Consider the following 27,482-nt stretch of genomic DNA (forward strand, 5'->3'; position numbering starts at 1 on the left):
TCCTTTTAAATATCCCTAGAGCTACTCTTTATACCCTATCAAGATGTCTCAATTTCTTCACTTGGCATTCAAGGCCACTACACCTGGTCTCTAGTTTACATTTCCAGGCTTATCTTCTCTTGTCCCACGGTCCTCCACCTGGGAGGAATCTTCTGTCTCACAAATTCACCTTGTACTTTGTTTTCAGCATATCACATATACATGCTTCCTTCTAGCTTGAGGTGTTATGTTTGCCACATCAACCTAGGAAAATTTACTCAGTTCTTCAACATACAGCCAATGTTTCACCTCCTCCAGGAAGCTTTCTATAATTCCTTGGATAGAAGGGGTTTTGGTCTTTCTTTAACTTTGCAGCCCCTTTTCTTTCTTCCTGGGCACTTAGAAATTTTTGTATTGGATTGGCCAAAAAGGTCATTCAGGTTTTTTCCATAACATGTTACAGAAAAATCCAAATGAACTTTTTGGCCAACCCAGTACTGCAGCAACAGTAGAAACAACTCTGTGGTGGGAGTCAGTGTTAGCCTGAGGATCCAGAACTCTGGGGCTCAGTTCTTCAGGTTGCAATGTTTCTCTTCTGGGCTGACATCCTACTGCACCATGCAGGAACTTGTGACAGCAGCAGAAATAATGAGAAGGAAGTGTTCTGAAACACCAGTAAGAGATCAAGCCAGAATTCTGGGTGCTTTCTAAGATCCACTCTGGTCTGTGGGCTACAGGCGGGATGGTAGAGAGGCTGTCGGGCAGTGGCAACATCCCTTCAGTGCTAGATCCAGCCTGACTCCAGCACCATTCATCAAAGCACAAGCAGTAGAGGAAGGTAAATGAGCACACAGGCAGGCCTCTGGCCAACGCTCTCTGGCTATAGAGTCCACGAGAGAAGCCACGCCAACCTGGTAAACTGATTCAATACAACAGTGACTGCTACCACAAGAAAGATTTGAAAAAGCTCTCTTCACTGCTCTGCTTGGGACCTTTTACAGTCTAAGCTTACTCAGACCAATGTTTTCAAAACTGACCAATGTTGTAGCACGTATGGGTGCTTCATTTCTTTTTGTGGCTGAATAATATTCCATTATATGGAAATAGTACATTTTGTTCATACATTGATCAGTTGGTGGACATTTTGTTGTGCCCTTTTTTTTTTTTACCACGTTTTTGGCTATTATGAATAATGTTGCTGTTTTTGTCTGGACATATATTCTGATTCTCTTGTGTATATACCTAGAAATGGAACACTGGGTCATATGGTAACTGTTTCACATATTTTTGGAACTTCTAGACTGTTTACCACTGTGGTTGCACCATTTTGGATTTCTGCCAGCAGTGTATGCGAGTTCAATTTCTCCACATCCTAGCCATTCTGTTTTTACTAGAGCCATCCTAGCGAGTGTGACTGGTATCTTCTAGCTTTGATTTTCATTTCTCTAGTGGTTAATGATGTTAAAACATCTTTTCATATGCTTATTGGCCATTTTTATATTTTCTTTGAAGAAATGTCTATTTAAATCCTTTATCCATTTTTAAATTGAGTTGTTTGTCTTTTTCTGTTGAGTTGTAAGAGTTGTTTATATGTTCTGAACATCAGTTCAGTTGCTCAGTCATGTCCAACTCTTTGTGACCCCCTGGACTACAGCATGCCAGGCTTCCCTGTCTATCACCAACCCCTGGAGCTTGCTCAAACTAGTACATTAAGTCATAGATGCCATCCAACCATCTCATCCTCTGTCGTCCCTTTCCTCCCACCTTCAATCTTTCCCAGCACCAGGGTCTTTTCCAATGAGTCAGTTCTTCACATCAGGTAGCCAAAGTATTGGAGTTTCAGCTTCAGTATCAGTCCTTTCAATGAATATTCAGGACTGATCTCCTTTAGGATGGACTGGTTTGATCTCCTTTCAGTCCAAGGGATTCTCAAGAGTCTTCTCCAACACCACAGTTCAAAAGCATCAATTCTTTGGCCCTCAGCTTTGCTTATAGTCCAGCTCTAACATCCATACATGACTACTGGAAAAACTATAGCTTTGACTAGACAGACCTTTGTTGGCAAAGTAATGTCTCTGCTTCTTAATGTGCTGTCTATGTTGGTCATGGCTTTTCTTCCAAGGAGCAAGCATCTTTTAATTTCATGGCTGCAGTCACCATCTGCAGTGATTTTGGAGCCAAAAAAATAAAGTCTGTCACTGTTTCCCTTGTTGCTCCATCTATTTGCCAAGGAGTGATGGGACCGGATGATCTTAGTTTTTTGAATGTTGAATTTTAGGCCAGTTTTTTCACTCTCCTCTTTCACTTTCATCAAGAGGCTCTTTAGTCCCCCTTCACTTTCTGCCGTAGAGTAGTGTCATCTGTGTACCTGAGGTGTATCTGAGGTTATTGATATTTCTCCCAGCAATCTTGATTCCAGGTTGTGCTTCCTCCAGCCCGGCATTTTGCATGATGTACTCTGCATATAAGTTAAATAAGCAGGGTGACAATATACAGCCTTGACATACTCCTTTCCCGACTTGGAACCAGTCTGTTGTTCCATGTCCAGTTCTAACTGTTGCTTCTTGACCTGCATAGTTTTCTTGGCAGGCAGGTCAGGTGGTCTGGTATTCCCATTTCTTAAACAATTTTCCACAGTTTGTCATGATCTACACAGTCAAAGGCTTTGATATAGTCAATAAAGCAAAAGTAGATGTTTTTCTGGAACTCTCTTGCTTTTTCGATAATCCAACAGATGTTGGCAATTTGATCTGTTTCCTCTGCCTTTTCTAAATCCAGCTTGAACATCTGGAAGTTCTCACTGCATGTACTGTTGAAGCCTGGCTTGGAGAATTTTGAGCATTACCTTGCTTGCACATGAAATGAGTACAGTTGTGCAGTAGTTTAACATTCTTTGGGATTGCAATGAAAACTGACCTTTTCTAGTCCTGTGGCCACTGCTGAATTTTCTAAATTTGCTGGCATATTGAGTGCAGCACTTTCACAGCGGCATCTTTTAGGATTTGAAATAGCTCAACTGAAATGCCATCACCTCTACTAGCTTTGTTCATAGTGATGCTTCCTAAAGCCCATTTGACTTCGCATTCCAGGATGTCTGGCTCTAGGTGAGTGATCACACTGTCATGGTTATCTAGGTTGTGAAGATCTTTTTTGTATAGTTCTTTGTGTATTCTTGCCACCTCTTAATATCTTCTGCTTCTGTTAGGTCCATACCATTTCTGTCCTTTACTGTGCCCATCTTTGCAAGAGATGTTCCCTCGGTATCTCAAATTTTCTTGAAAAGATCTCTAGTCTTTCCCATTCTGTTGTTTTCCTCTATTTCTTTGCATTGATCGCTGAGGAAGGCTTTCTTATCTCTCGTTGCTATTCTTTGGAACTCTGCATTCAAACGGGTATATCTTTCCTTTTCTCCTTTGCCTTTCACTTCTCTTCTTTTCACAGCTATTTGTAAGGCCTTTTCAGACAACCATTTTGCCTTTTTGCATTTCTTTTTCTTGGGAATGGATGGTCTTGATCCCTGCCTCCTATACAGAGTCACGAACCTCCGTCCCTAGTTCTTCAGGCACTCTGTCAATCAGATGTAATCCCTTGAATCGATTTGTTACTTCCACTGTATAATCATAAGGGTCCAGATAATAATGACATAAGGACATAGGTCCAGATAATTTGTAAATATTTTCCCCCAATTTGTTGGTTGTCTTTTTACTTCCTTTATGGTGTGCTTTGAAACATAAATGTTTTATTTTTCAAAAAAATTATTGTAATATAAAAAATATAAAATTTAACATTTTAGCCATTTAAAATTCATTCACATGACCATCCCATGTGGTCATCACCACCATCTAATCCCCAGAACTTTTTCCGTTTTCCCTAGCTGAAACTCTGTACCTGTTAAATTAACTCCCTGTTCTCTCCTCCCCTCAGCCATTGGCAGTTGCCATTGTACTTTCTGTCTCTCTAAATTTGACTGCTCCAGGTACCTCATATAAGTGTATTTCCACAATATTTGTTCTTTTTTGACTGGCTCATTTCACTTGACATAATGTCTTTGAAGTTCACCATGTTGTAGCATATATCAGAGTTTCCTGCCTTTCTAAGGGTGAATGACATTCCGTTGTATGTATATATACTACATTTGTTTATCCATTCATCCATCAGTGGACACTTGGGTTTCTTCTACGTTTTGGCCATTGTGAATAATGCTGCTATAAATAGGGGGGTACAAATATCTGTTGAAGTTCTTGCTTTCCTTTCTTTTGGGTATATACGCAGGAGTGGCATTGTTGGATCATATGGTAATCCTGATTTTTTTTTGAGGCATTGCTGTGTTGTTTTCTACAGCAGCTGTCATTGCACATTCCTAACAATAGTGCACATAGGTTCTAGTTTTTTGACATCCTTGCTAAATAACATTTGTTATTTCCTGGTTGGCTTTGTTTGGTTTGCCATCGTAATATGGGTATCAGAGCACAAAAGTTTTAAATTTTGAATGAGTTCTATTTATCTATTCTCGTGTTGATTTTGCTTTTGGTTTTATAGCTAAACCATTGTCTAATCCAAGGTCACAAAAATTTACTCCTACTTTTTTTCCCTAAATGTTTCATAGTTTTATTTAGTGCTTATATTTAGGTCTGTAATTCATTTTGAGTTAATTTTTGTGAATGGTGTGAGACAGGGGTCCAGCTTCCTTCTTGAGCATGTGTATGTCTAGTTATCTCAGCACCATTTATGAAAAATAATATTCTTTATCTGTTGAATGGTCAAAATCAACTGGCCATAAATGTAGGAGTTTACTTCTGGACTACCAGTTCTAGTCCATTAATCTTTAGTCTATTTTTATGCCTCAATTTCTTTCTTTCCTCTTTTTTTTTTTTGGACATGTGTGATGTGGGATTCTTAGTTCTCCGACCTGGAGATCGAACCTACATCCTGTATAATGGAATTGCAGTCTTAACCACTGGGCCACTAGGGTAGTCCCTAGATTCCTTCTTTTTGAAATACTTTCTTCACTTGGCTTCCAGAATACCTCTCTGTCTTGTATCTCCTCCAGCATTATTGACTGTTTCTTCTGGAGTCATTTTTGCTACTCCCGCCTTATCTTCCCACCCTTGTAGTACCTCCCAATTCAATCCTGACCACTATTTTTTATTTATACTCACTTCCTAGATAATCTCTTTCAGTCTCATGATTTTCATAAGCATTCCCAGATTGATATCTGGCCCAGATATCTTCTAGGAATACCAGATTCCACATATACTTAACACCCACATTTCCGTGTGAATAGACATCTCAGATTAGACATATTCAATCTGAATATATGGTAAACCCTGCCAAACCTACTTTCCCTATAGTCTTCCTTACCAGTAAATGGCAGCTCCATTCTTGCAGCTAGCTGCTCAGACCCAAATCCATAAAGTCTTTTTTTTTTTAAAACCCCACATTATTTTGTTTTTTATTTGCTTGTTTGTTTTTGGCTGTGCTAGGTCTTAGTTGCGGCATGTGGGATCTAGTTCCTGACCAGGGATTGACCCTGGGCCCCCTGCATTGGGAGCATGAAGTCTTAAACACTGCACCACCGGGGAAGTCCCCATAGAGTCAATCTTGACTTCTGTTTCTTTTATAAGCCGTATCCAATCAGTTATTAAATTCCACCTGCTTTGCCTTTCAAACATATTCCAAACCTTAGCACTAACATCTCAATATCAGTCACCATTTTCTCTCGTCTAGATGATAGTGGTAGTCTTGCTGATCTCCTGGCTTCTGCCCCTGTCCGTCTGCAGTCTATTCTCCACAGCCATAGTAATCTGCATAAAAGACAAGTCAGATCATATCACTTCTCTGTTCAGAACCTTCTGGTGATTTTTTCTGTCTCAGAATGAAAGCCAAAGTGCTTAGGAGGGCCCTATTTGAAATGATCCTCTAAAGCACACTTGTTCCTTCACACCAGCTATGCTGTCACCTCAGACTTTACACTTGCTGTATGTTCTGACTGGAACGCTTTTCTCTTTGCACTCTGAATAGCTTCTTTACTAATTTTTCTTCATATCTCTGCTTAGATGTTCTTTTAGCAATGAGGCCTCCTGACAATCATTTATAAACTTTTCATAGCATAACATCACCACTAGGGACAGTATCTTTTCCCCTTACCTGGATTTTTCAGCTAAGTCCCTATCATCTGTGATCAGTTCAGTCGCTCAGTCGTGTCCAACTCTTCGTGACCCCATGAGCTGCAGCACACCAGGCCTCCCTGTCCATCAACAACTCCTGGAGTTCACTCAAACTCATTCCACTGAGTCAGTGATGCCACCCAGCCATCTCCTCCTCTGTCATCCCCTTCTCCTGCCCACAATCCCTCCCAGCTTGAGTCTTTTCCAGTGAGTCAGCTCTTCCCATCAGATTACAGTATACATAGTTCCAGATTCTGGAACCAGAGTACCTGTTTCGAATTTTGACTTTACCACTTGCTGTGACTTCAGGCAAGTTTCTGAACATCTCTGTGATCTTCATTTTAATTAATAGAAAAATGGAGATTATAACAGTATTTACTCAGTAGAGTTGTTGTGAGAAGTAAATGAGCTTACTCAAATAAAATGCCAGATAAGTATTGTGTTCACTTGGTGTTCGCAGCTGTCATCATCTTCACCATCATTATTAATTGTCTGTTCCTCCTACTAGAATAGAAACTTCTTAAGATCACAATTCACTGCTCTAGAACCATGAGAACAGCACCTAATGTGAAGTAGGTTCTCAGTGAGTATTTAAGGAATGGAAATTGTGGTACATATATACAATGAAATATTACTCAGCCATAAAAGGAACACATTTGAGTCCATTCTGGTGAGGTGGATGAACCTATAACAGAGCCTGTTACACAGAGTAAAGTAAGTCAGAAAGGAAAACAAATATCTATGTATTAATGCTTATATATGGACTCTAGACGGAGAAGGCAATGGCACCCTACTCCAGTACTCTTGCCTGGAAAATCCCATGGATGGAGGAGCCTGGTAGGCTGCAGTCCACGGGGTCACTAAGGGTCGGACACGACTGAGTGATTTCACTTTCATTTTTCACTTTCATGCATTGGAGAAGGAAATGGCAACCCACTCCAATGCTCTTGCCTGGAGAATCCCAGGGACGGGGAAGCCTGTCTATGGGGTCACACAGAGTTGGACACGACTGAAGTGACTTAGCAGCTTAGCAGCATGGACTCTAGAAAAATGGTACTGATGAACTTATTTGCAGGGCAGGAATAGAGGCTCAGACACAGAGAACAGACCTGTGGCCACAGCAGGGAAAGGAGAGGGTGGCATGGATTGAGAAAGTAGCATTGACATACATACATTACCATGTGTAAAACAGATAGCTAATGAGAAGTTGTTGTATAACACAGGGAGCTCAACCTGGTGCTCTGAGACAGCCTAGAGGGATGGGATGAGGTAGGAGGGAGGCCCAAGAGTGAGGGGACATATATACTTATGGCTGATTCATGCTGGTGTATGACAGAAACCAGCACAATGTTGTAAAGCAATTATCCTCCAATTAAAAATAAATAAAAAATTTTAAAAAGAAATGAATCCTCACAATAACTCTGGGCAATCGCTAGTCTTATCTTCTTTTTAAAGATAAGGAAATGCAGGCTCAGATAAGTTGAGTGCCTCAAATCTTTGACTCCTAAGTAATGGAGTTAAGATTGTTTTAACAGTGAGGAAGTGTGTCTCTTCCTTATCAGATGGACTGTCTGGAAGAGTGAGAGTATTCTTAGGGATCAGGAATTTTCCTGCAAAGCAGGTGTTATATAGACATGTATCACTTAAACGGAAAACTAAATCTGAGTGGAAAAATCCTAAGGCATTTTAAGAAGTTAGGAGGCACAAAGTGTTTGATTCCTAACAAGAAAAGATGTTTTTAAGTTATTAATAAGAAAATGTTTGGCCAGTGGTTGGGACAAACTGAAAGGACTAGTACAACAGTTTTGGGGTCTGGAAAATGGTACAGGCCAAGAGGCCCATCTTTTCTCTTAGGCAAGACACATGTCCTTAGAAGGCTGTTGTTTTCTAAGTTCTGAAATTTCAAGTTCCTTTTACTACATAAAAACGCCAGATGTGCTAAACTCTCAGACTACAAAGGTGAAATAAAATATATATATATAATTCTTCCTCTCAAGAAATTCACAATATGTAAAGAGAGACTTTTATACAGACAATTAACAATGAAACATACTGACAACAAACTGTCATAGAAGTGTGTACACAAAAGTGTGGGTACCACGGACACATAGTAGAGAAGCACCTAATTCTGTTTTTGAGAGGAAGGCAGATAAAGTTTCAGAGACATTAATATTTGATCTAAATTTTTAAGTATAAGTCTGAGTTCACCCAGTCAGTGCAAGAGGCCAGGTCATGACAATATATTGACTTTTCTTCTTTAGGCATCATGGGGAACTCTGGGAAGAATAGAAGGACACAACTGAAGTAACTTTGACATGATGTGTACAATATATTTAAGATAGTGGAGGAAGAGAGAAACCTTTTCAACTTGAATCACGGGGTCAGTTTGTTGCTGAGCTTTCTTTTTCAAAGGGAACAGAGAGTTCCCAGAAAGTAGGGAGTAGATGTAGTAGAAGAGACAGTTCCCTCTCCCAGAAATGTTTTTTAAATCTCACCCACTTTTCTGCACTGTTTTGGAAGATTCCTATTCCTGAATCTCTTCTGTCAAGTCAGGTGACCCATTAGGTAATCAGACATAGCTTGAAAAATTGAGAACTTATTAGTTACCATGACTCTCCCTTCTACTTGTTATGTAACATCAGTGATTCTTTATTCAAAGGGATGGGAAAAAAAGAAAAGAGGGGCTAATGGGCCCAGATAATGGACTTTGCTTAGAGAAGGAAGCCTCTGTCAAGCAAGTGTGGCCTAGAAGGCTATGTAGTGTCTGGCAAATAGGAAAGGAGTAATTTCTGGACTTTATGCTTCCTCTCCTGTGGTTTGCTTGGGTCCTTCTGGAAGTGTCGGTTTGTTTTGACGTATTGTTCTAAGTTTGGTAAATAATCAAACCTGGGATTGCAACCATGGTTTTATCGTTCAGATCATAGTGACTTAAGTCACAGTGACTTGATAAGGACTTGGTGCCTCCAAATTTATGGCCACTGAGCATCCAGGCCCTGGCCTTACTTCCAGGCCCTAACTTGGCCTAACTTAACATAGGCTCTGGGAAAACAGGCCAAGGCTTGTGGGGCAAAACATGTAGCCAGCCTGTGTTAGAAAAGGGAGAGGGCTCAGCTACCCAGCCTTTGGGGTTCGCAGACTTAGCCCAGATTCAGATGAGCTCGTGTAGCTCATCTGAGGAAGGAACCTGCTCTGTGTTCAGTCAGTTCAGATGGCCTGTGGGAGTGGCCCTTGGTAACACAGCTGGCCTCGTGGCCCTGGTGGCCCTGACCCTGCATGCAGACCACTTTGGAAAGGGTGGAAAGGGTGGCTGAAATTCCCAGGCCGACTTGGTCCTTTGGTTTTTGTAGCCAAACCTGTTCTAAACTAAAAGGCAGGGGCAGCGAATACAGGTGAGGATTCCGGGAGCCAGGCTCTGTGAACTGCCCAGTTGTCAGAGGACTTCTCTGAGCTCTCCTCCATGTCCCGTGAGGTTAGCTCTACCTGGTTTAGGATGAATCTACTAACCTTTCTGCCCTTTTTTTTCCTGCTCTTTCTCTCCTTGCAGAAGGAAAGCGAGGAGCCTTTCAGGTTGTGCTCTGGCCCTTTGAGGCCCCTTTGTTGTTGGTTCTCTCCCCTCCCTGCTGAGTACAGTGTGTGTATGTGTGTGTGTGCACGCATGCGTGCTTATGAGCTGTGGCTCATGCAGCTGGTGTGTTTGTCCTGACAGCAGTTTGTGTGCATGCTCCATGCCTGTGTGTGCTCCTGCAGACACCTGTGGAGCCTGGTGAGGATGTGTGTGCCTGCATGGCACACATTCAGTGTAGCATGTGTGTGCTTACCCCTGTGCTCAGTTTGACTCCCCCAGGTACTGACTGCCTTCCTCTTTTCCTACTTTGCACAGTGCGTGTCCATTTTCTACTTGTGGCTGCCGACTGGCATATGCTGTAAACCCTTGCTGAGCCCAGCATGCATACACACTTTGTATTTGAGAGCAGGAGTTTTTGTAGGCTTTTTGTGCCTCTTGCTTGGGGCCTAAATGTGAAAGTCCTTTGTGCTTGTGGGCAGGCTTCCCGGCCTCTCTGTGAGTACAAGGGTCTGCAGACCTGTGGTGTGGTTTCCCCACACCATGAGAATGTGTGGTGTACTAAAGCTCTGTGCCTACAAGCACTGGTTCCTCAAGATGGTAAGGGTGCGCTTTGCCGGTGATTTGAGCCCTGGTGAACACCGAGTCCTCCCCCAAATGGGTGTGTGCGCATGCTCTGTATCTCTGTGTGCAGGATCCGTGCTCACCTGTGGTTCTTCAGGTGCAAGATGTGTCTATGAATGTACCTCCTATAGGTACTTTGCTGAGACCTGCTCTCATTCCCCTAGCCCTCCTTCTGTGCCCTGTGTGTGCATGCTCTGCACTGTGTCTTCAGGCTTCTGCAGACCCACTGCCCCCTCTAAGCACAGGAAATGTGTATGATCTGAGCCTGTGAACCCTGGCTGCCAAAGATGTTTTGTGATTTTGTTTCCTTAAGCCCAGTGGCTTCTGGCAACCACCTAGTTCTAGGTAGGAAGTAAAAATCTGCTGAGTGCAGTGACTGTTTCTAAAGGGAGGGTAAGTTGGTTGGTGGGATCTGGGAATTTAGGGGTGGGCTGCCCCTCACAGGAACCTTAGGAGACTTGATTCAACCTTCTCACTGCCTTTTGCGCCTGGCCCTCCCTCTACCATTTCATCCCACTCATAGAACCAGGGTAGGAGGCAGAAGCAGCAAAGTGTGGTCATGAAGGGCCTCAGGCAGTAGGCAGATAGGCTTGATTAGTACACAGGCAACCTGAAAAGGATCTTAAATCCAAAGTGCATCTTGAGCTTCCTGCTGGTCCAGGGTCACTCTTACCCACTTTTACATCACCGATTAGCTTGTCCTACCTCTCTTTTTCACTCTCTTGCCTCATTTTGTCTATAACTCCTCCTATCTTTAGCCCTCCCAAAACTTTACCCCCTGTCCAGAGCCTAACAGCTACCTCTGCCTCCCTTGATCTGGAGCTCCTTTGCTCAGGATGGCTAGCTGGAATCTAGATCCCAGGAGTCAGGAAAGTCACTGGGGGTGGAGGGAACAAGGAGGAACAGAAAGCCCCAGACCCACTAGTACTGTCTGTTGCGCCTAAATAGCAGGTGCCATTGGTCCTCTGAGAGCCCTGGCAGCTTTGGAACTCTCTGTACTCTGCCTGAAGGATTTGCTTTGGATTTTTTTTTTTTTTTTTTTACAAAAAGTTTTAAAAAGTGTTTTCCAGTAGTTCCTTGCTTGAATTATTTGGTGCTTCAGTTTTCAGCTTCTTATTGTAGAGTTCATAAAATTCACAAGAATGGTAATCCAAGTATCTAATCTGCCCTGGATTCTTTTGTTATATTGAGTTTATCAAATGTAGACCATACTCAGTGTCAATGAGTTATAGCTTCAAGGACCCTAGGCCAAGTCAAATCACAAGATGAGACAGGAATCCAGAAAGACCAGGTCTGACTCTAGGGCAGCCAACAGAACTTAAGAATATAGCTGGAAGACTGGACTCTATATGAAGTTGTCCTTTTGCTTTAGTGAGGCCTGGAAGCCTACATGGGCCCTCTCTTGGCCCATGCTTCCTCTTCTATACCAGTGGATGTGTGAGGGGGCTCTACATTCTGGCAGCTCTCACACTCCCAGTGGATCCTAGTCCTGGGTTCTCTGTGAGCTTATATCCTCCGTGTTCACTGGGGAGAAGGGAGATGAAGTACCACTCACTTCAGCTGCCTGCTTGTGGCCCTGGCTGATCAGGGAACTGGCTTACACCTCAAGTCGGCTATGTTACCACATGCTGTATGTGACCTATGCTGCTCTGAGCTTCCTACTTTACTGCTCACTGCCTGACTGAAGAAATATGGCATTCTCCCATCTTTCCCAGGAGCTAACTTCTCTCTCTTTCTCTCTTTAAAGATTCCAGATGATGGTGATCCCAGTTTGCCCCAGTGGCTTCCAGAAGGGTAAGTGTGGCACTTCAGGGTTTCTGTGAATCTTACAGAGTCTTGTATGCTGCTTTAGCTTTTCCCTTGGGAAGCAGGAGAAACAGCTTCATCAGCTGGATTCTAGAGAAGGAAGAGGTTCCACTGTCGAGACAGTTGTTTCTCCCGGGCAGAGGAGAGGACTCTGCAGACTGATTCCCCAGAGATGGAAGAGAGAGCTTTGCAGAATGGTTTCCCTGAACCAGGGGAGGGAACTTTGGGGCTCCCCATCCTTACTTCTGGAATTTCTGCTGTATTGCATCATAGTGGTGGTATGCCTTTTATGTATAAGGATGAGAAAACTAGAAAAATATCTGCACTTAGAGCTGGTTTCCTTCTATTCCACTGTTGATACTGTAACTGCTTAGCTTGCTGCTGGCCTCAGCTGTTGTGAGTCACTCCCTTACTCCATTCTACTATAGTGAAGACATAAGTAGCATCCTTTATGAGCTCTGTGTGTTCTGTCTGTGTTTCTTGTCTGGGAGTTTCAGACCCATGTGATTGCACCGGAGAATCATTTTAAATTGTTCAACTGCTACGACTTACTGTTATTAAGAGAGGAAAGTGTTTAAGTGCCCGTGCCACCTCTGTCCTCCACATACAGTTCTCAAGACCACTAGGCTCTTCTTTCTCTCCTTGCCCCTCAAAGTCCTGGCGTCGAAATTCTCCGTGGCTGCCTCCTCTTCCTCATCACCAGGGAAGAAAAAAGATTAGATCGGAAAGTTATCAACTATATTTTTAAATGCCTCTTTTTCTTGCTATGTCTTTTTTATAGCAAGAGTTAATCATGTGAATGAGCCACTCTTCTTTTGTCAAAAGCTCATTTGTGTTGCCAAAAAAAGATACTTCTTGGCTTAAGGTATACATTTTATAATTTTCAGAATTAGCCACAAACTTGTGGCATCAGTTGCTTCTTCAACAGCCCTTCTTCAGGGCTTTAGCATTTTTCTTCAAATAATTTTAAACTTGATACATACCAACGCAACATAACCAGGCTATTTTTAAATGGAGCCATGCAGGGATTTTCTAAATGTCTCCCTGTTGTCATCTTTCCCTTCCTTCAGCTTAGTCCTTAGAAACTGTCACAAGTTTCAAACTTTCATAGGTGTGGTGGTCTCATTGAGAACAAAGCTCACTGCCTATATTCAGGAAGCTAGATGATTAAAAATCAGCATATAGGGTTGCCTGCTCCAACTCCTAACCTTGACCTAATTTGTGGCTCCATTTTTTGCCCATATAGCTAGCAGTATGTACTTATTCTTCTGTGATATTTCTCTTTTCACACCAGCTATGGTGTACAACCCAGCCACCCTTCTTTCCCCGCCTCATTGCTTACATGAAAACCAAATACCTGAGTTAATTTAATTGAAGCTCAGAAGGATAGTTTCTGAAAGGTCAGAGAGGATTTTATAGTTCCTCTCATTTTATGGAAGTGACACCAACATCCAGAGAGAGGAAGGAATTTTGGCAGAGGCCATGTAGTGAATTAGTAGAAGAGTTGGGGATAAAATCCAGATTATCTTAATGTAAGAATGATGTTCTTTTTAGGAAATTCTCTGTATTTTTATTGTGCATTTATATGGAATAAGAGGTAAAGAACAGCAAAGTTAATAAGTATAAAAAAAGTATAAGAATTTTAGAAATCTCAAGTTGCTCATAGGCTTCCCCAGTGACACTAATGGTAAAGAATCCGCCTTCAGTGCAGGAGACCTGGATTTGATCCCTGTTTGGGGAAGATCCCCTGGAGAAGAGCATGGCAACCCATTCCAATAACCTTGCCTGGAGAATCCCATGGACAGAGGAGCCTGGCGGGCTATAGTCCATGGGGCTGCAAAGAGTTGGACATGACTGGGTGACTGACACTTTCACTTCACTTTCAGTTGCTCTAGCTATATTTTTTTTTCCTGGTTTCTGTTGATGTGACCATAGGGCTAGGCCACACTCTGAGTCACTTTGCTGTTTCCTTCTTAAATGGTCTTTTTCCCCTCTAAAGGGCTTCCCTGGTGGCTCAGACGGTAAAGCGTCTGCCTGCAATGCAGGAGACCTGGGTTCGATTCCTGGGTCAGGAAGTTCATCTACTTCTCCTGCTTCCATTTGATTATGCAGGCTCCCCTTTCCAGAGACTCTTTTTTCTTCAGGAGGCTTGGATAGATAGAACTGGGGACTCTTCCTCAGGATGGAGAAGATCTGCTTCTCCATGTTCTTGTTTGTCAGTCTTGCTCACCTAGGCAGCACCTCTTCTGTAGAGCTCTTCCTGGGCTCTATTCTAGCACAGGTCCGGAAAGACTTAACTTTAGGCATCAGTGTCTCTGGCCTGAGTATAGGGAGAAGCTATCTTAAGCATCAATTCCCACCTGGAGCACAGGGGTCTTCAAATAAACAAAGGTACCTTGGACTGGCATAGTGTGATAAAAGAGCTTTCAGTCCTTGGCTAACACCTTAGAAGGAGACTGAGAGCAGATTCCATTGTTTGTCGTCCCATGGCTTTATTTCCCTCACTTTCTGTCCTCCTTTCTCCTCTTTAAGGCCCATGATGAGGGTCAGTTCATCCTTCTTTGGGGAGAGGATGAGCAAGGAGAATGGAACATTGAACCTGCCAGTAACTCAAGGGGAGACTAAAGGTCCTGACATATTTTCTTCTCTCCTCAGGCCAGCTGGAGGGCTCTATGGCATTGACAGCATGCCGGATCTACGCAGAAAGAAGCCACTGCCGCTTGTCAGCGACCTGGTGAGTGAGCGATCTAAGTGAGCTGTCAGGAATGGAAGTGGGGCCTTCAGCGGCAGGTATTAGTCTGATGATCAGTCATTTAAAGCCTCATTTAAAGACTTAGTGATGGCTTCAGTAGGACCTTGTATGATCTCACTGGGCTTAGAGTGGCACCCAGGTACCCTAGAGTCCCAGAAGCACATGTTCAGTAAGACTTGAACCCTTTTTCTATTCCTGGTTTTTTTCTCCCTATTCAATCTATTTTATATTTTTTTGTCCACTCCTTTTTTTATTTTTCCTCCATATTGTGCTCTTTTTTCCCTACCAGTTTCTCCCTTCTTAACTGACTGAATACAGGTATCCTTTGCCATTTTCTCTTCATCATTTCTTTCTTTCCTTCCCTTTCCCGCTGCTGTTGATACGTCTTTCCCTGTCTCCTCCTTTCTAGTGCACCTCTTATCCCACCAACGCTTCATCTAGCTGGCTGGTTGAAGATGATGTCAACTCTTCTCGATTACCTTCTTTCATTGTTTTTCATCTCCTCTTTTTTCTCCTCTTTCTTTCTTTTCTTCCTGCTTTTTCTCACTTTCTCCCTCCTTGCTCACCAGTTTTTTTTTTTGCTTAACCGAGTAGATGGCAGTATCTTACTCATTTCTTGTTTCCCGTCCTTTGTCTTTTAACCTTGTCCATATTTCACTTTATGGCATGACTCTCCTTCTAGGCCTTGGGCCCTGGGCAGCTGTCTGGGTTGGATATGGTGGATAGAGGATAGAGATGGGGGGGTGGGGTGGGACAAGTGTCCTGCTTTAGACTTCAGGGAAGAACCTCTCAGTTGTGTCTGAAAGCTTTCATGCCCTTGTGGGGCTTTTAACATCATGTTATTCCTTTCTCTGCTGTCCTCTGCACAGGCTATGGTGAGTGTCTCCAGAGCCCGTTTCCATCCTTTATAAAAGCCCGAATCTCAACCTCCCTGGGCACATCCCCACTATTCTTGCTGCTCAGGCTGATGTAATGACTTCCGTCTGCCTGGTGTCCACTGCCTGAGGAAACCGTGTGCCTCTCTGGAGGCTGCCCCTAAAGCTTGGCCTTGGCAGACTCATGGGCCTTTCTAGCAGGGCATCCTAGACCTCATGTGAACCCCCTGCCCTGCGTGATTTCAGTGAGGCTACATTGCCCCCTTTCACTCAGTGCCCTGCTCATTTGGGCTGTTGGCCTCCACAGCCACCTAGGATAGTGTGGGCATGGGCTGGTGCTCAGGACTGGAGATTTAGTATAGCATCATTGTTCCCAGTGATGGTTCTTGAATGTGACTCTGACAGTTTTGTGTCTGTCCTGTTCTTAATGACCTGTTTCATACTGTAATTCTAGACTTTTCATTTTCCTCTGCCTTCCTTTGAGGCAGATACCTAAAAATATTGGAGGAAGGAGAAACTCTTTAGATGACAAGTACCCTGAGAGAAGTGCTGTTCTATCATTGTTAGGACAGTTCCCTGAGGGCCTTGATCTGAATCTTAACCTCAGGTGCTTGTTACCCATTACCTGTGGAGAGTCCCCTGTGAATGACAGTAAAAATAGAAAGTAGTAAGTTATCATCAGATAGCTTTGGTCACTGAAACTCCCTCCCCAGGACTTTGCCCAGCCCTTGGTAGTAGCCAGGGCTGACAGCAAGTCTTCTCTCACAGTCACTGGTCCAGTCCCGGAAAGCAGGCATTACTTCTGCGATGGCTACACGCACCTCTCTCAAAGATGAAGAGCTGGTAAGTGACCCCATGGGCTTTCATGAATTCACTTGCCTATGGCCCAGTGATCATCTCTGTAGCTATACACTGGGAATTCAACAGTTTTGGGCGGACTCTGTTAATGAAACAGACAGATATTATAGCATCCAGTTTTCCACATTGGGAGAAGCAAAGGTCCAGACCAGGGGTAAACCTAAATCTCATGTTGGAGTACGTGACCACTCATGTCAGGGATTTATGGTGAGCCTAGTACTCTCTGTTTCCCTAAAAAGCCTGAATGCTGGGGCAAGGCTCAAATCCAGCATTCAGGTTATGGATGTGCTCCTTGGATGACCAGGAGCACATGATGTTGGGGGCTTCTTTCTGCCAGGCTGAAGCATCTCCTTGACTGCCAGAGGTCTTGATAGCCATGCACTGGGCTTAGTAGTGGTATCTCTCAGCAGAGAACTAAAGTCACTGATGGGTGATGGGATATGTGTTTTTCAGAAATCACATGTGTATAAGAAAACCCTGCAGGCCTTAATCTATCCCATCTCGTGCACCACACCCCACAACTTTGAGGTGTGGTCAGCCACCACCCCCACCTACTGCTATGAGTGCGAAGGCCTGCTCTGGGGCATTGCCCGGCAGGGCATGCGCTGCAGCGAGTGTGGAGTCAAGTGCCATGAGAAGTGCCAGGACCTGCTCAATGCCGACTGCCTGCAGCGTGAGTACACCTGTGGGGTGACAGGTGGGGGAGGGGGCTTGTGGGCAGCACGGCCTCTCCAATATAGCCTGACAACAAGGAACCAGGATGGCTGAGCCATCATCCCTCCAATTTACCTGACTCTGAAGCTCTTTCCTTTTTAGAGAAAGCAGGTTCCTAAGTCAAGAGACATTGCCTTTCCATATAACAGGTCTTGTAACACTTGCTTAAACACCTTTAGAAAAAATTCATTGAGCTTCCTATGGCACTTGGATGGAGTTAGAATTTCTTCCAGGATTCAGGTGATCCCAAAGGCTCTACTTGGGTATTGTACACACCATGATGGCTGTATTGCCCAAAAGACTAGAGCGTGTTTAATCAGGGTCCAGAACTAATAGGAAGAGAGAGTTCTGGGGTTCTAGGCCTCAGAGAGGAGCCTCCTAAGGTCTAGACCTCCAGATTCAGGGAAGGTAGAATTTACTCCTTGCTTCTAGGTGGAGATTTTAGACATCAGTACCAAGAACAGAATCTTCAAATGGATGAGGCAGAGGTCCAAAAGGAGAATGTGTGACTCCCAAAGCCCTTGCTAAACATGTGACTTGTGCCACCATCTGAGTGGGAAGAACAGGAGCAGGGAAAGCAGCAAGTCTTGGCACAGGAGGTGGTAGTGCTCCAAGTTCTCATCTCCTTGCTCCACTCCTGCTCGGCTTGCACCGCTATGGTTAGACCCTGGGAAGAGCAGGGGTAGGCGGGTGGGAAAGTATTCTCTCACCCTCCAGGTCTTCAGGTGTTCATCATTGCCACGCCACAGCAATGAAAGCTTCAAGAATTATGGTAGGAGAAAGGAAGGTCACCTTTAGACTCACAAGCACTTCATTATCCCAAGGAAAGATATGAGACCTAAAAGGGCCTTGAGGAATTGTTGACTTAAAATGTCATTCTCTGAAGAACGCTAGACTGATGCCAGTGACATGGCTGTAATGGACATGAAGAGACAGGCTGAACATAGCAGAAGAGTTAGGTGCTGGCGATGACTTTGCCCAAACCCATCATGAGAGGGTGACAAGGACAGGTGCCAGCAGCACCCTGCTTTAATTGGGAGAACTAGCAACTGGCTGCATAGGCTGCTTGCTGGAAGCCTCTAAAGTGGTGCTCTGTAATAGACAGGGTGTCTTATCTTCTCTTTAAGAGCCTTTCCGAGATCCCCTTCCAGGGAAATAGCATTGCATGGGATATACTAAATGCAAGAGTAGATGCAGCCCAGGTCACTTTTCATTTATCTAAGTCTTCTATGAAGTACAGAGTGGAATTAAATGCCCTTTTGTAGACCCCTAGACAGAAAATCTGCTTTCCATCCTCCCAGGGTTAGGAGGTGAATGTTGACCTTTCTTCTTTGCTCCAAGTTTTGTAGTTAAGGCCTGAGCCTTTGGAGACTGGAGAGAGGTTAAGAGCCAATCTGCCAATAAAGAAAGGATGAATCCTTTGCCTGAGAAGCCTGGTTGGTGAAATACGCTGGAGGAAATCTCTGTTCCTCCATAATCCTTAGGACAGCAGAGATGAGCTGGCTGGGGTCATGGCTGATAAAAATGGACCTTGACCTTGCCAGGATAATACTGATGGTAACAATAGTAGAGAGTGTTTATTACTCAATAAATAAAGCACCTAGCCCAGGGTCAGATGGCAGGCACTGGGCTGGATGCTTTATGCTAATAAAATGCTTACTACAAATCTTGAGAGATAGGTGCCACATTCTTCTCATAGAAGAAATGTATTTACCCAGCAGGGAGTAGTAGAGTCAGGATTGGAACCCAAGTCTGTCAGATAACAAAGCCATAATTTTCTCACCATACCACAATGTTTTGAGATTTGAGACACTGGAGCCACAGGGTAGGATGTGCCCAGCTACATGCTGTGATGAATTCTGAGATCTGTATCATGACTTGGCATTTGGATGAGTTTGGTGGAGTTTTGCCTATCCACAACTGTTCCCTGATAACTGGGATACCCATTTTGATATTTTGGCCTTAGACTTAGAGGGTATCTCTCAATAGCCATGTGGATGGAAGAAAGACAAAACCAACTGCAGACTGAGCCACCTTTTTTTTTCCTTTTCTCATGAAAAACACAATATGTTTCTAAATAGAATGGACTAATATAACATATTAGTTATATTGTTAACATACAACAATGATCAACTTTTTGCTACTCTTTGAGTTGCCTGTTAAACTCCACTGGCCAGGCATTAAACTCTAGCAGGCCCACAGATACCAACTTTCCCCAGAAAAATACCAGTCTTCCTAAGCTTCTCTCACTGCTCAGTGACACCTCCTACACCCCAGTCTTCAGCCTGATCCTTGATCTGGTAGGTGACCTGTTGGTTACCCTACTTTCTGTCTCTGGCCACTCTTCAGGGGCTGCAGAAAAGAGCTCTAAACATGGAGCGGAGGACCGGACCCAGAACATCATCATGGCCATGAAGGACCGCATGAAGATCCGAGAGCGGAATAAGCCGGAGATCTTTGAAGTGATCCGGGATGTCTTCAATGTGAGCAAAGTCGCTCATGTGCAACAGATGAAAACTGTGAAGCAGAGTGTGTTGGATGGCACCTCCAAATGGTCAGCCAAAATCACCATCACTGGTGAGCAGGCCAGAGTTTGGGGGGACAGGAGGGCCTTGGCTATGGGGAGGAGCCTGGGCAGGAAGCATCCTGAGCATGAAGAAGCAGGGACTTGCGGGGAAAGAACACAGAATGAAGCCCTCATTGTTCATCACGCCTCCTCTTCTAGACTCCAATGCCAGTGGTGCTGGGAAAGGCAAGACTGACACTTGCAATCTGAATGATAATGCAAGGGTTTAGGAACAATCTGATACTCCAGACTTGGTTAACAGTTTGATGTTATAAGACCTGGGAGGCTGGGGGAATGGGGACAGGCAGGAGATCAGGGAATAGTTAACCAGTGATTTATTAGCTGGGTGCATATGACTGAAGCATGCATGTATCAGAACAGGTAAGGACCTGTCTGGGTAAGCGGTCAGTTAGGGTCCAGGGAAGAGGTAGGATTCTTGGGCTAGGCTTTGAGGGAAAAGCTTAGGGCTAAGAATAGCAGTGGAGGAGTGAGGAAATCTGCTCCTGTACAAGGAGCAGATAGAGGGTGCTCTAAGATGGGAAGTATGAGTCGTTCTTTGGAGGGCTCATGATTTCCGGAGTGTACTCTGAAGCCTTCTTCCATGTGTGTCTGGGTTACAGTGGTGTGTGCCCAGGGCCTACAAGCCAAGGACAAGACAGGATCCAGTGACCCTTATGTGACTGTGCAAGTGGGCAAAACCAAGAAGCGTACCAAGACCATTTTTGGAAACCTGAATCCTGTTTGGGAGGAGAAGTTCCATTTGTAAGTCGTAGTGAGAAAGTCATCTTTCCTGGGACTGTGTATATTTTGGGAACAGCATTAAATCCTGTTATTCTGGACTTGGACTCTAAGAGAGATGGGGTAGAGGCAATGGAGAAAACTCATTTCTCACTTGCTTTAATTGGCTAGCATTTATTCTTTTCCTAGGTCTCCTTCTCATAGACTGTTGTATCAGGGTTACTGCACTCAAGTCTTAACTCGGGCTATTAAAGAGGCCCCTGGGCAAACCATACTGCTTTTTCTAGTGCTGGCAAGATTTTACTACAGCTGAATGACAGTTCCAGAGACTGCCATGCAACTGTGTGCCTTGCAGCCCTGCCATCCTGTAAAGCTAGACTTTGCGTTTTCCTAACCCCTAGGAAGAGTTAGTCTCTTCTATGGAGTAGGGCGGGAACAGCTTGTCCTACAAGTGGGTAGACTTGAAGATAGAAACCTTGGATTTGGACAGTTTTCCATTTCCCTTAAAGGGCTTTGCTTTTCTTTCTGCCTCAGCTTCCAATCCCTTCTCCTTTATTCAGTATCTCACTTTTGTACAGGCTGTTTCATGTGACAGCAAGGGATGACTGCTGAAAAATGGCAGGCTGTAGCCTAGAACTTGGACTGGTGTCTGGTGAATCCAGATGCTTTATCACACCCCCATTAATGCCTAGGACCAGGACTTTGAGTCTGAATCAGCCAAACAAGCAGCTTATGTAGAGACCTTCTGCTCTTGGCTCCTTGGAAGGAGATTGGGAAAAGGGATTGGGGCCTATAAAAGCAATCTCCAGTCCAGAGGCAATAGTTACTGAGGGGAGCACCTGTTTTTCAAGAAGCTGACTGGTTCCTGCTTGAATATTACTTATGGTTAATTCTACACTCAATCTTGGCAAAAGGCCAAGAAGCGATACTTACAGTTAATTCTAAATGAATTGGCTCTATAGTCAATTTTGCCCACTTTTCATTTAGTAAGCAATTTGTATTCTGTATGGGCTTCCCTGGTGGCTCAGATGGTAAAGAATCCACCTGCAGTCTGGGAGACCCAGGTTCAATCCCTGGGTTGGGAAGATCCCCTGGAAAGGGATACTTCCACTCCAGTATTCTTGCCTGGAGAATTCCACGGACAGAGGAGCCTGGTGGGCTACAGTCTGTGGGGTTGCAAAGAGCCAGACATGACTGAGTGACTAACACACACTTGTATTCTGTATAAGACACTCAACATGATATTGTCTATCTAAAAATGTATAAGACAATGCCTGGCTTTAAGAGGCTTATTGATGATTTGTCTGTTATTTTTCAGTAGACCAGTAGTTATCCTATAATATCTTAACAGAATGTACAAAGACATTATGAGAACATAGGGTAAGGAGCAGCAAACTCTGCCAAGTACAACTTTTAGATAAGGCAATGGGGATCCAAAAAGCAACTGCTGGGGATGGAGAGTGTGAGGGAGGTACCTGGCAAACTACCCTTCCAAAGCAAGCACCATAGAGAAAATGACAAGTCAAGTGGATATTAAAGAATGATAAAAAAAAAAAAAAGAAGAAGAAGGAGAATGAGAGAAGTTCACCAAGCACATTCCCAGATATATGGGGATGTTAGGTAGAAAACTAAAGCAAATATGACCAGATGGGCTTACCATGAACATTAACATCTTTATGGACTTCACATAGGACTCTGGGGAGGGAACTACCAACTGCTTCCTAGGGTTCTGCGGCATCTGTCAGGCTGTTTTCTGTTGGTTTCGTTTATATAGCTAGCTGGCAGGAAAGCAACATTGTCCCTAATTACTCCTCTCCTCCCCGCTTTTGTCCAGCGCAGTCAGGACTGGATAATAGCATGACGAGGGCTACCCAGGCTAAGGGCTGGAGAGCCATTTGCTCAGATAGCCCGACTCACTGGGGACTTGAGTACCAGCGTTTTTTGACTCCTCCTCTTCCTCTGTCAGCCTCAAGTGCAGCTGGTAGAGCTTTGGGAAGGAAGTGGAAGTCATAAGAGAGAGGGTTGCTGGGTCCGTCCATAACAGAACCTGCCTGACTCTCTTACAGTGAGTGCCACAACTCTTCCGACCGCATTAAGGTACGTGTGTGGGATGAGGATGATGACATCAAGTCACGAGTAAAGCAGCGGCTAAAGCGAGAGTCTGACGATTTCCTTGGCCAAACCATCATTGAGGTTCGAACACTGAGTGGCGAAATGGACGTCTGGTACAACTTGGGTGAGGAAGCAGGACCAGAGAAAGCTTCTGGGAAGGGAGAGCATGACTGGGGAACCTGAGGAAAACCCTGTCTCCCGAGTTCACCACTCAGTCCCCAGAGCATTCACATCTCCATACAGAGCTTGCTTTCCCAGCAGAGAACCTACCACAGATAGAGACGGGGACAGAGGCCTGGGGGTGTCTGGGGCGCACTCTGGCTGAACATTTTTTCCAGCTTTCAGAAAGTGAGATCTCACCCCTAGTGCCTTTAGCCCACTGGGCACTTCTTTTCTCCCACGCAGGCAGTTCTGGGGTATTTGTGAAGTATCTGGTCACTGCAGTGAGTTCGCCTGTTTGATGAACGCTTGTGTCGGTGCCTCCTTTCCTTTGGGTTAAGCCGGGATGGGAGCTGTGGGTGCTGTCTGCAGATGCATTGTAGTCAGTCTCCAGTCTTCTTTCCTTCCTAGAGAAGAGGACAGACAAGTCAGCCGTCTCGGGGGCCATCCGACTGCAAATCAGCGTGGAGATCAAGGGGGAGGAGAAGGTAGCCCCATATCATGTGCAGTATACGTGTCTCCATGAGGTGAGCCAGCTCTTGGGAGATGGGGTGCCAGAAAGCTAGGTTGGGAGGTGCCTTTGACAATAAGTAGGATGGCTTGCTACTTGAAGTTCTGGAGCCTATTTTTATTTTATTCTTGGCTCACTGTGTGTGGCGGACAAGCCCAAGAAACAGTCCCAGCCTCAGTTCTCTTTTACTAACACAAGAACAGACTACTGGGGCCATAGGAGTTACCGAGCAGTGACTTGAAGGACAGAATTTCTGTTGAACCCTATTCACGCTCTCCTGGTCTTTACCAACAGGGTTTTTTCCTAATATATAGTTTAACTCTTTAATATCAATATATATTTTACTGTGTCTCCTACAGAACCTCTTCCATTACCTCACGGACATTCAGGGCAGTGGAGGAGTCCAGATCCCTGAGGCTCGAGGAGACGATGCGTGGAAGGTGTACTTTGATGAGACTGCCCAGGAAATTGTGGATGAATTTGCCATGCGCTATGGCATTGAGTCCATATATCAGGCCATGACGTAAGGCTCCCCTGGGGCCCTGGGAAATGGCTACTAACTCTTGAAATAGCTGATGGAGGTACATTGATGGAGTGGACAGGTCCCTAGTTGGGTAGTATGCAGTGATTCATTGCTTTCCCTCTCTGAGCTGAGTGAGGTGGATCTGTTCCCCAAGGCAGATGGAGTATATGTATAAAGGGAGTGTGTTTATCAGTAACTCAGGGAGAGGGGAGTTGTCTGTCTACCCCAGAATTCACAGAGCATGGGTGTGTATACGAGAACAGACTTGCCCAGTCATTACAGGCCTGAGCATACAGGGTACTTGTGCTATGATAGAAATCCCCACCGTGAGAAGAGTTACAGGCTCTGTGTCGGAGGGGCTGCAAAGGAAACAGCGCTGGGAAAGCAGAAGATAGCTAGAGCCCTGCCTGTGCTGCTTTTATTTAGTTTGACTTAGTTCTTTGTATGTGTCATATGTTGTGCCACATGCTGAGAACATGAAGATGAATAAGGGGGCCTCTGTGTTTGGGGAACTTGGTGGAGCAGGAGAGCTGCTGCTGCTGCTAAGTCGCTTCAGTCGTGTCTGACCCTGTGCGACCCCTATAGACAGCAGCTCACCAGGCTCCACTGTCCCTGGGATTTTCCAGGCAAGAACACTGGAGTGGGTTGCCATTTCCTTCTCCAGTGCATGAAAGTGAAAAGTGAAAAGTGAAGTCGCTCAGTCGTGTCTGACTCTTAGCGACCCCATGGACTGCAGCCCACCAGGCTCCTCCATCCCTGGGATTCTCAAGGCAAGAATACTGGAGAGACAGACCAGTAAACAAACAATTGCATTATAATGTGATAATTGCTATCGAGAAGTAATGAGAGCATCTAAATGATGAGAGCATCTAAATTTGAGGGGAGGCCTGTGAGGGAAGCTGTTGAAGAGCTGACACTTGAAATCCAGAAAAGAGGGAAGGGCATTTCTGGTAGGACATGTGCAGAGATGCTAAGATTCAGCAGAGCATAGACTATTCAAAGAATTACAAGAAGTTTAGTCTAGAGGGAGAAACTTGTTGAGGAATGAGGTTAGAGAATGGCCCCTCTGCCTTTCTTGCTCTCTTCACGCTCCCTGGATGACTTCATTCAAGCCTATAACCTCAACTACTACTTTTGAGCTTAGGACTCCCAGATCTCTTTCTCCAGACCAGATCTTTTCCTGAGTTTCAGATCCATTTTGATTTGCTTTCTGGGTATTGCCACAGGCATTGCAAACTCAATATGATCAAAATCCAAATCAATGTTGTCTCCAGCAAATCTGTTCTGTTCTTCCTGTATTTCTGATTTTAGTAAATGGAACAGTTTATTACACGGTTATCCAAACAGAAATTCAGATGTCAGTTAAACTTTTTTTTCTTACTACCACCATGCAATCAGTCTCAAACCTCTAGATTCTACCTCCTAGAAACATTTTTAATCTATCAGTATTGCTATAGCTCAGTAATAATGATAATAATAACAACTTCTATATACCATTTCCTTACGTGCCAGGCACTGGTCTAAGTAATTTATGAATGTTAACTCATTTCATCCCCAGGTCGTTATTATTTCCATTTTGTAGGTAAAAAACAGGCATAAAGAAGTTGAAGTAATTGATCTAAAGTCCCTGAGTGGTGGAGCTGTGACTCAACCCTAGAATCTGGTTATTGGGTCTATGCTCTTAACCATTTCTTTGTTCCATTTGGTGCCTTGTTGCTTCTTTTCTGAGTGATTGCAATAACTCTTCAATTGATCTTTCTGTCTTAGTCTTACCTCTCTCCAAGTTTTCTTTTCTGATTTTTACCATCAGGGTGACCTTTTTGAAAAACTAATCTGATCACAGTAAGCCTTTGTTTAAAAAGTACCATAGCATCTCGGATAAACTCCTTTTACTGTCTGTTCTCTGCTGCTCCTCTGTCATTCCTTAGTATTTGTCTATCAAACACTTGCACAAGGGCTATACGGAAGGTTTCCCGAATGAACGACTTTATCCATGAAGAGATTTGGTTTTGAAATACAGTTTCCCTTTGCCCGCATACTTCTCCAATGATTAATTCTTACTATCTTTTAAGACTTGTTTCAACCATCTCTTCTTTGAGAAGCCTTTTTTCTAGTCTGTTCTAGCCCCCAGCCATTCTAATTTAGATGACCTTCCTGCATGTTCCCACAGAATTTTTGCATAGCATGCCTTAAGTTACTGACTTACCTTCTGACACTTGCCAGGCTAACACCTTTTTGGATTCTGGAACTTAACATAGGGCCTGGCACATAGTAGGTATTCATTGAATGTATATTTGAATAAATAAATTATGAAAATCTTTGTCTGCCAAGGTGATCATAAGCTTCATACACAAGAGTGGGATCTTTTGATTACTTGGCTTTTACCACAAACCCTGAAGAGTCTTTGAGGCTGAAGATGCTGTTTTTCAGGCATTTTGCATGTTTGTCATCCAAGTATATGTGTCCTGGTGTGCCAGCGGTGATGAGCACCTTACTGGCCAACATCAATGCCTACTATGCCCACACAACGGCCTCCACCAATGTCTCTGCATCTGATCGTTTTGCAGCCTCCAACTTTGGGGTGAGTGTGATATTAAGACATGTTACCTGATTGTTATCAATTAACAAGTGTTTGATTTTTCAATTGGTACTGCTAATATGCCTAAAACTTCAAATATATAGTGCCACCTAGATGGTGAACTTGTTTCCTTATGGGTATTTAGTCTATACCAGTAGACTCTCCTCAGATATGGATAAATGAGAAAAGGTGGAATATCACCATGGTGGTTTGGTAGGGGCATGACGTGGGCTGAGGGCGAACTTTCTGGGCCAAAAGCTTGGTTGAGTCACCGTGTTCCTCAGCCCTGCAGGTTCACAAAGGAACCTTCTTATTATTCAGTCTCTCTCTGACAGATTCGTACCACTTAAGTTCATATGGTCTGACATCTAAGCAAGAATACCAGTACATACCTGAACTTAACCCTTTCTTAGTGTCTGGACTGTTTTCCTGATCCAGGGTATACCCTTTCCTGTTGTTAGAGTATTTGAGAAGTTGAATCATTGCTCGTGATGTCACCTGATGTAAGTTCAGTATAAACTGGATGGAATATTTCTGATCCACCACAAAGACTACTCTTTAGAGATAATATTACTGATACTCCCAAATCAGTATCTCTGATCTCTGAGTGCTTTTCCTTGGTAGTAATCACTTTTTTGATGTTGATAGTCTTTCTGTAGAGGAATTAGTGTCATTGATTAAGCCAGTCAAATATCTGCTCCTTTCTGTCTCTTGACAGTATCTATTTACTTAATATCTAATGTTATAATATTATCAATATGTGAGTTCTAGGACTGCTGTATGAATAGCCTGCAGGAACATTATTCCGTATTTAATTATACTTTTATAAAAATAAACTATCAAATAGTATTCGTTATTTATTTTGACATTTAAAATGCATAAACTAAGGGAAATGATGTGGAATGTGGTTCCACCTTCCAAATGTATCACTGATCACCTTCCAAATGTATCACTATTT

At 43.9% G+C, this 27,482-nt stretch overlaps 1 protein-coding gene across 2 annotated transcripts in view; it reads left to right on the top strand.

Moving 5' to 3' along the window:
* UNC13B (unc-13 homolog B) overlaps positions 1-27,482 on the top strand; it is a 215,393-nt gene that overhangs the window by 165,406 nt on the left and 22,505 nt on the right. Inside the window, exons 2-12 of one of the 2 annotated variants that reach the window (XM_068973727.1) lie at positions 9,691-9,713; positions 12,080-12,126; positions 14,794-14,872; positions 16,534-16,608; positions 17,077-17,296; positions 19,687-19,914; positions 20,524-20,665; positions 22,708-22,877; positions 23,324-23,439; positions 23,783-23,946; positions 26,377-26,527. In XM_068973727.1, the coding sequence (XP_068829828.1) occupies positions 9,691-9,713; positions 12,080-12,126; positions 14,794-14,872; positions 16,534-16,608; positions 17,077-17,296; positions 19,687-19,914; positions 20,524-20,665; positions 22,708-22,877; positions 23,324-23,439; positions 23,783-23,946; positions 26,377-26,527 (1,415 nt within the window). The remainder of the gene's footprint in view (positions 1-9,690; positions 9,714-12,079; positions 12,127-14,793; positions 14,873-16,533; positions 16,609-17,076; positions 17,297-19,686; positions 19,915-20,523; positions 20,666-22,707; positions 22,878-23,323; positions 23,440-23,782; positions 23,947-26,376; positions 26,528-27,482) is intronic. The other variant, XM_068973725.1, reaches the window with a different exon arrangement.

Source organism: Capricornis sumatraensis, chromosome 6, assembly GCF_032405125.1.
Source record: "Capricornis sumatraensis isolate serow.1 chromosome 6, serow.2, whole genome shotgun sequence".
NCBI lineage: Eukaryota > Metazoa > Chordata > Mammalia > Artiodactyla > Bovidae > Capricornis > Capricornis sumatraensis.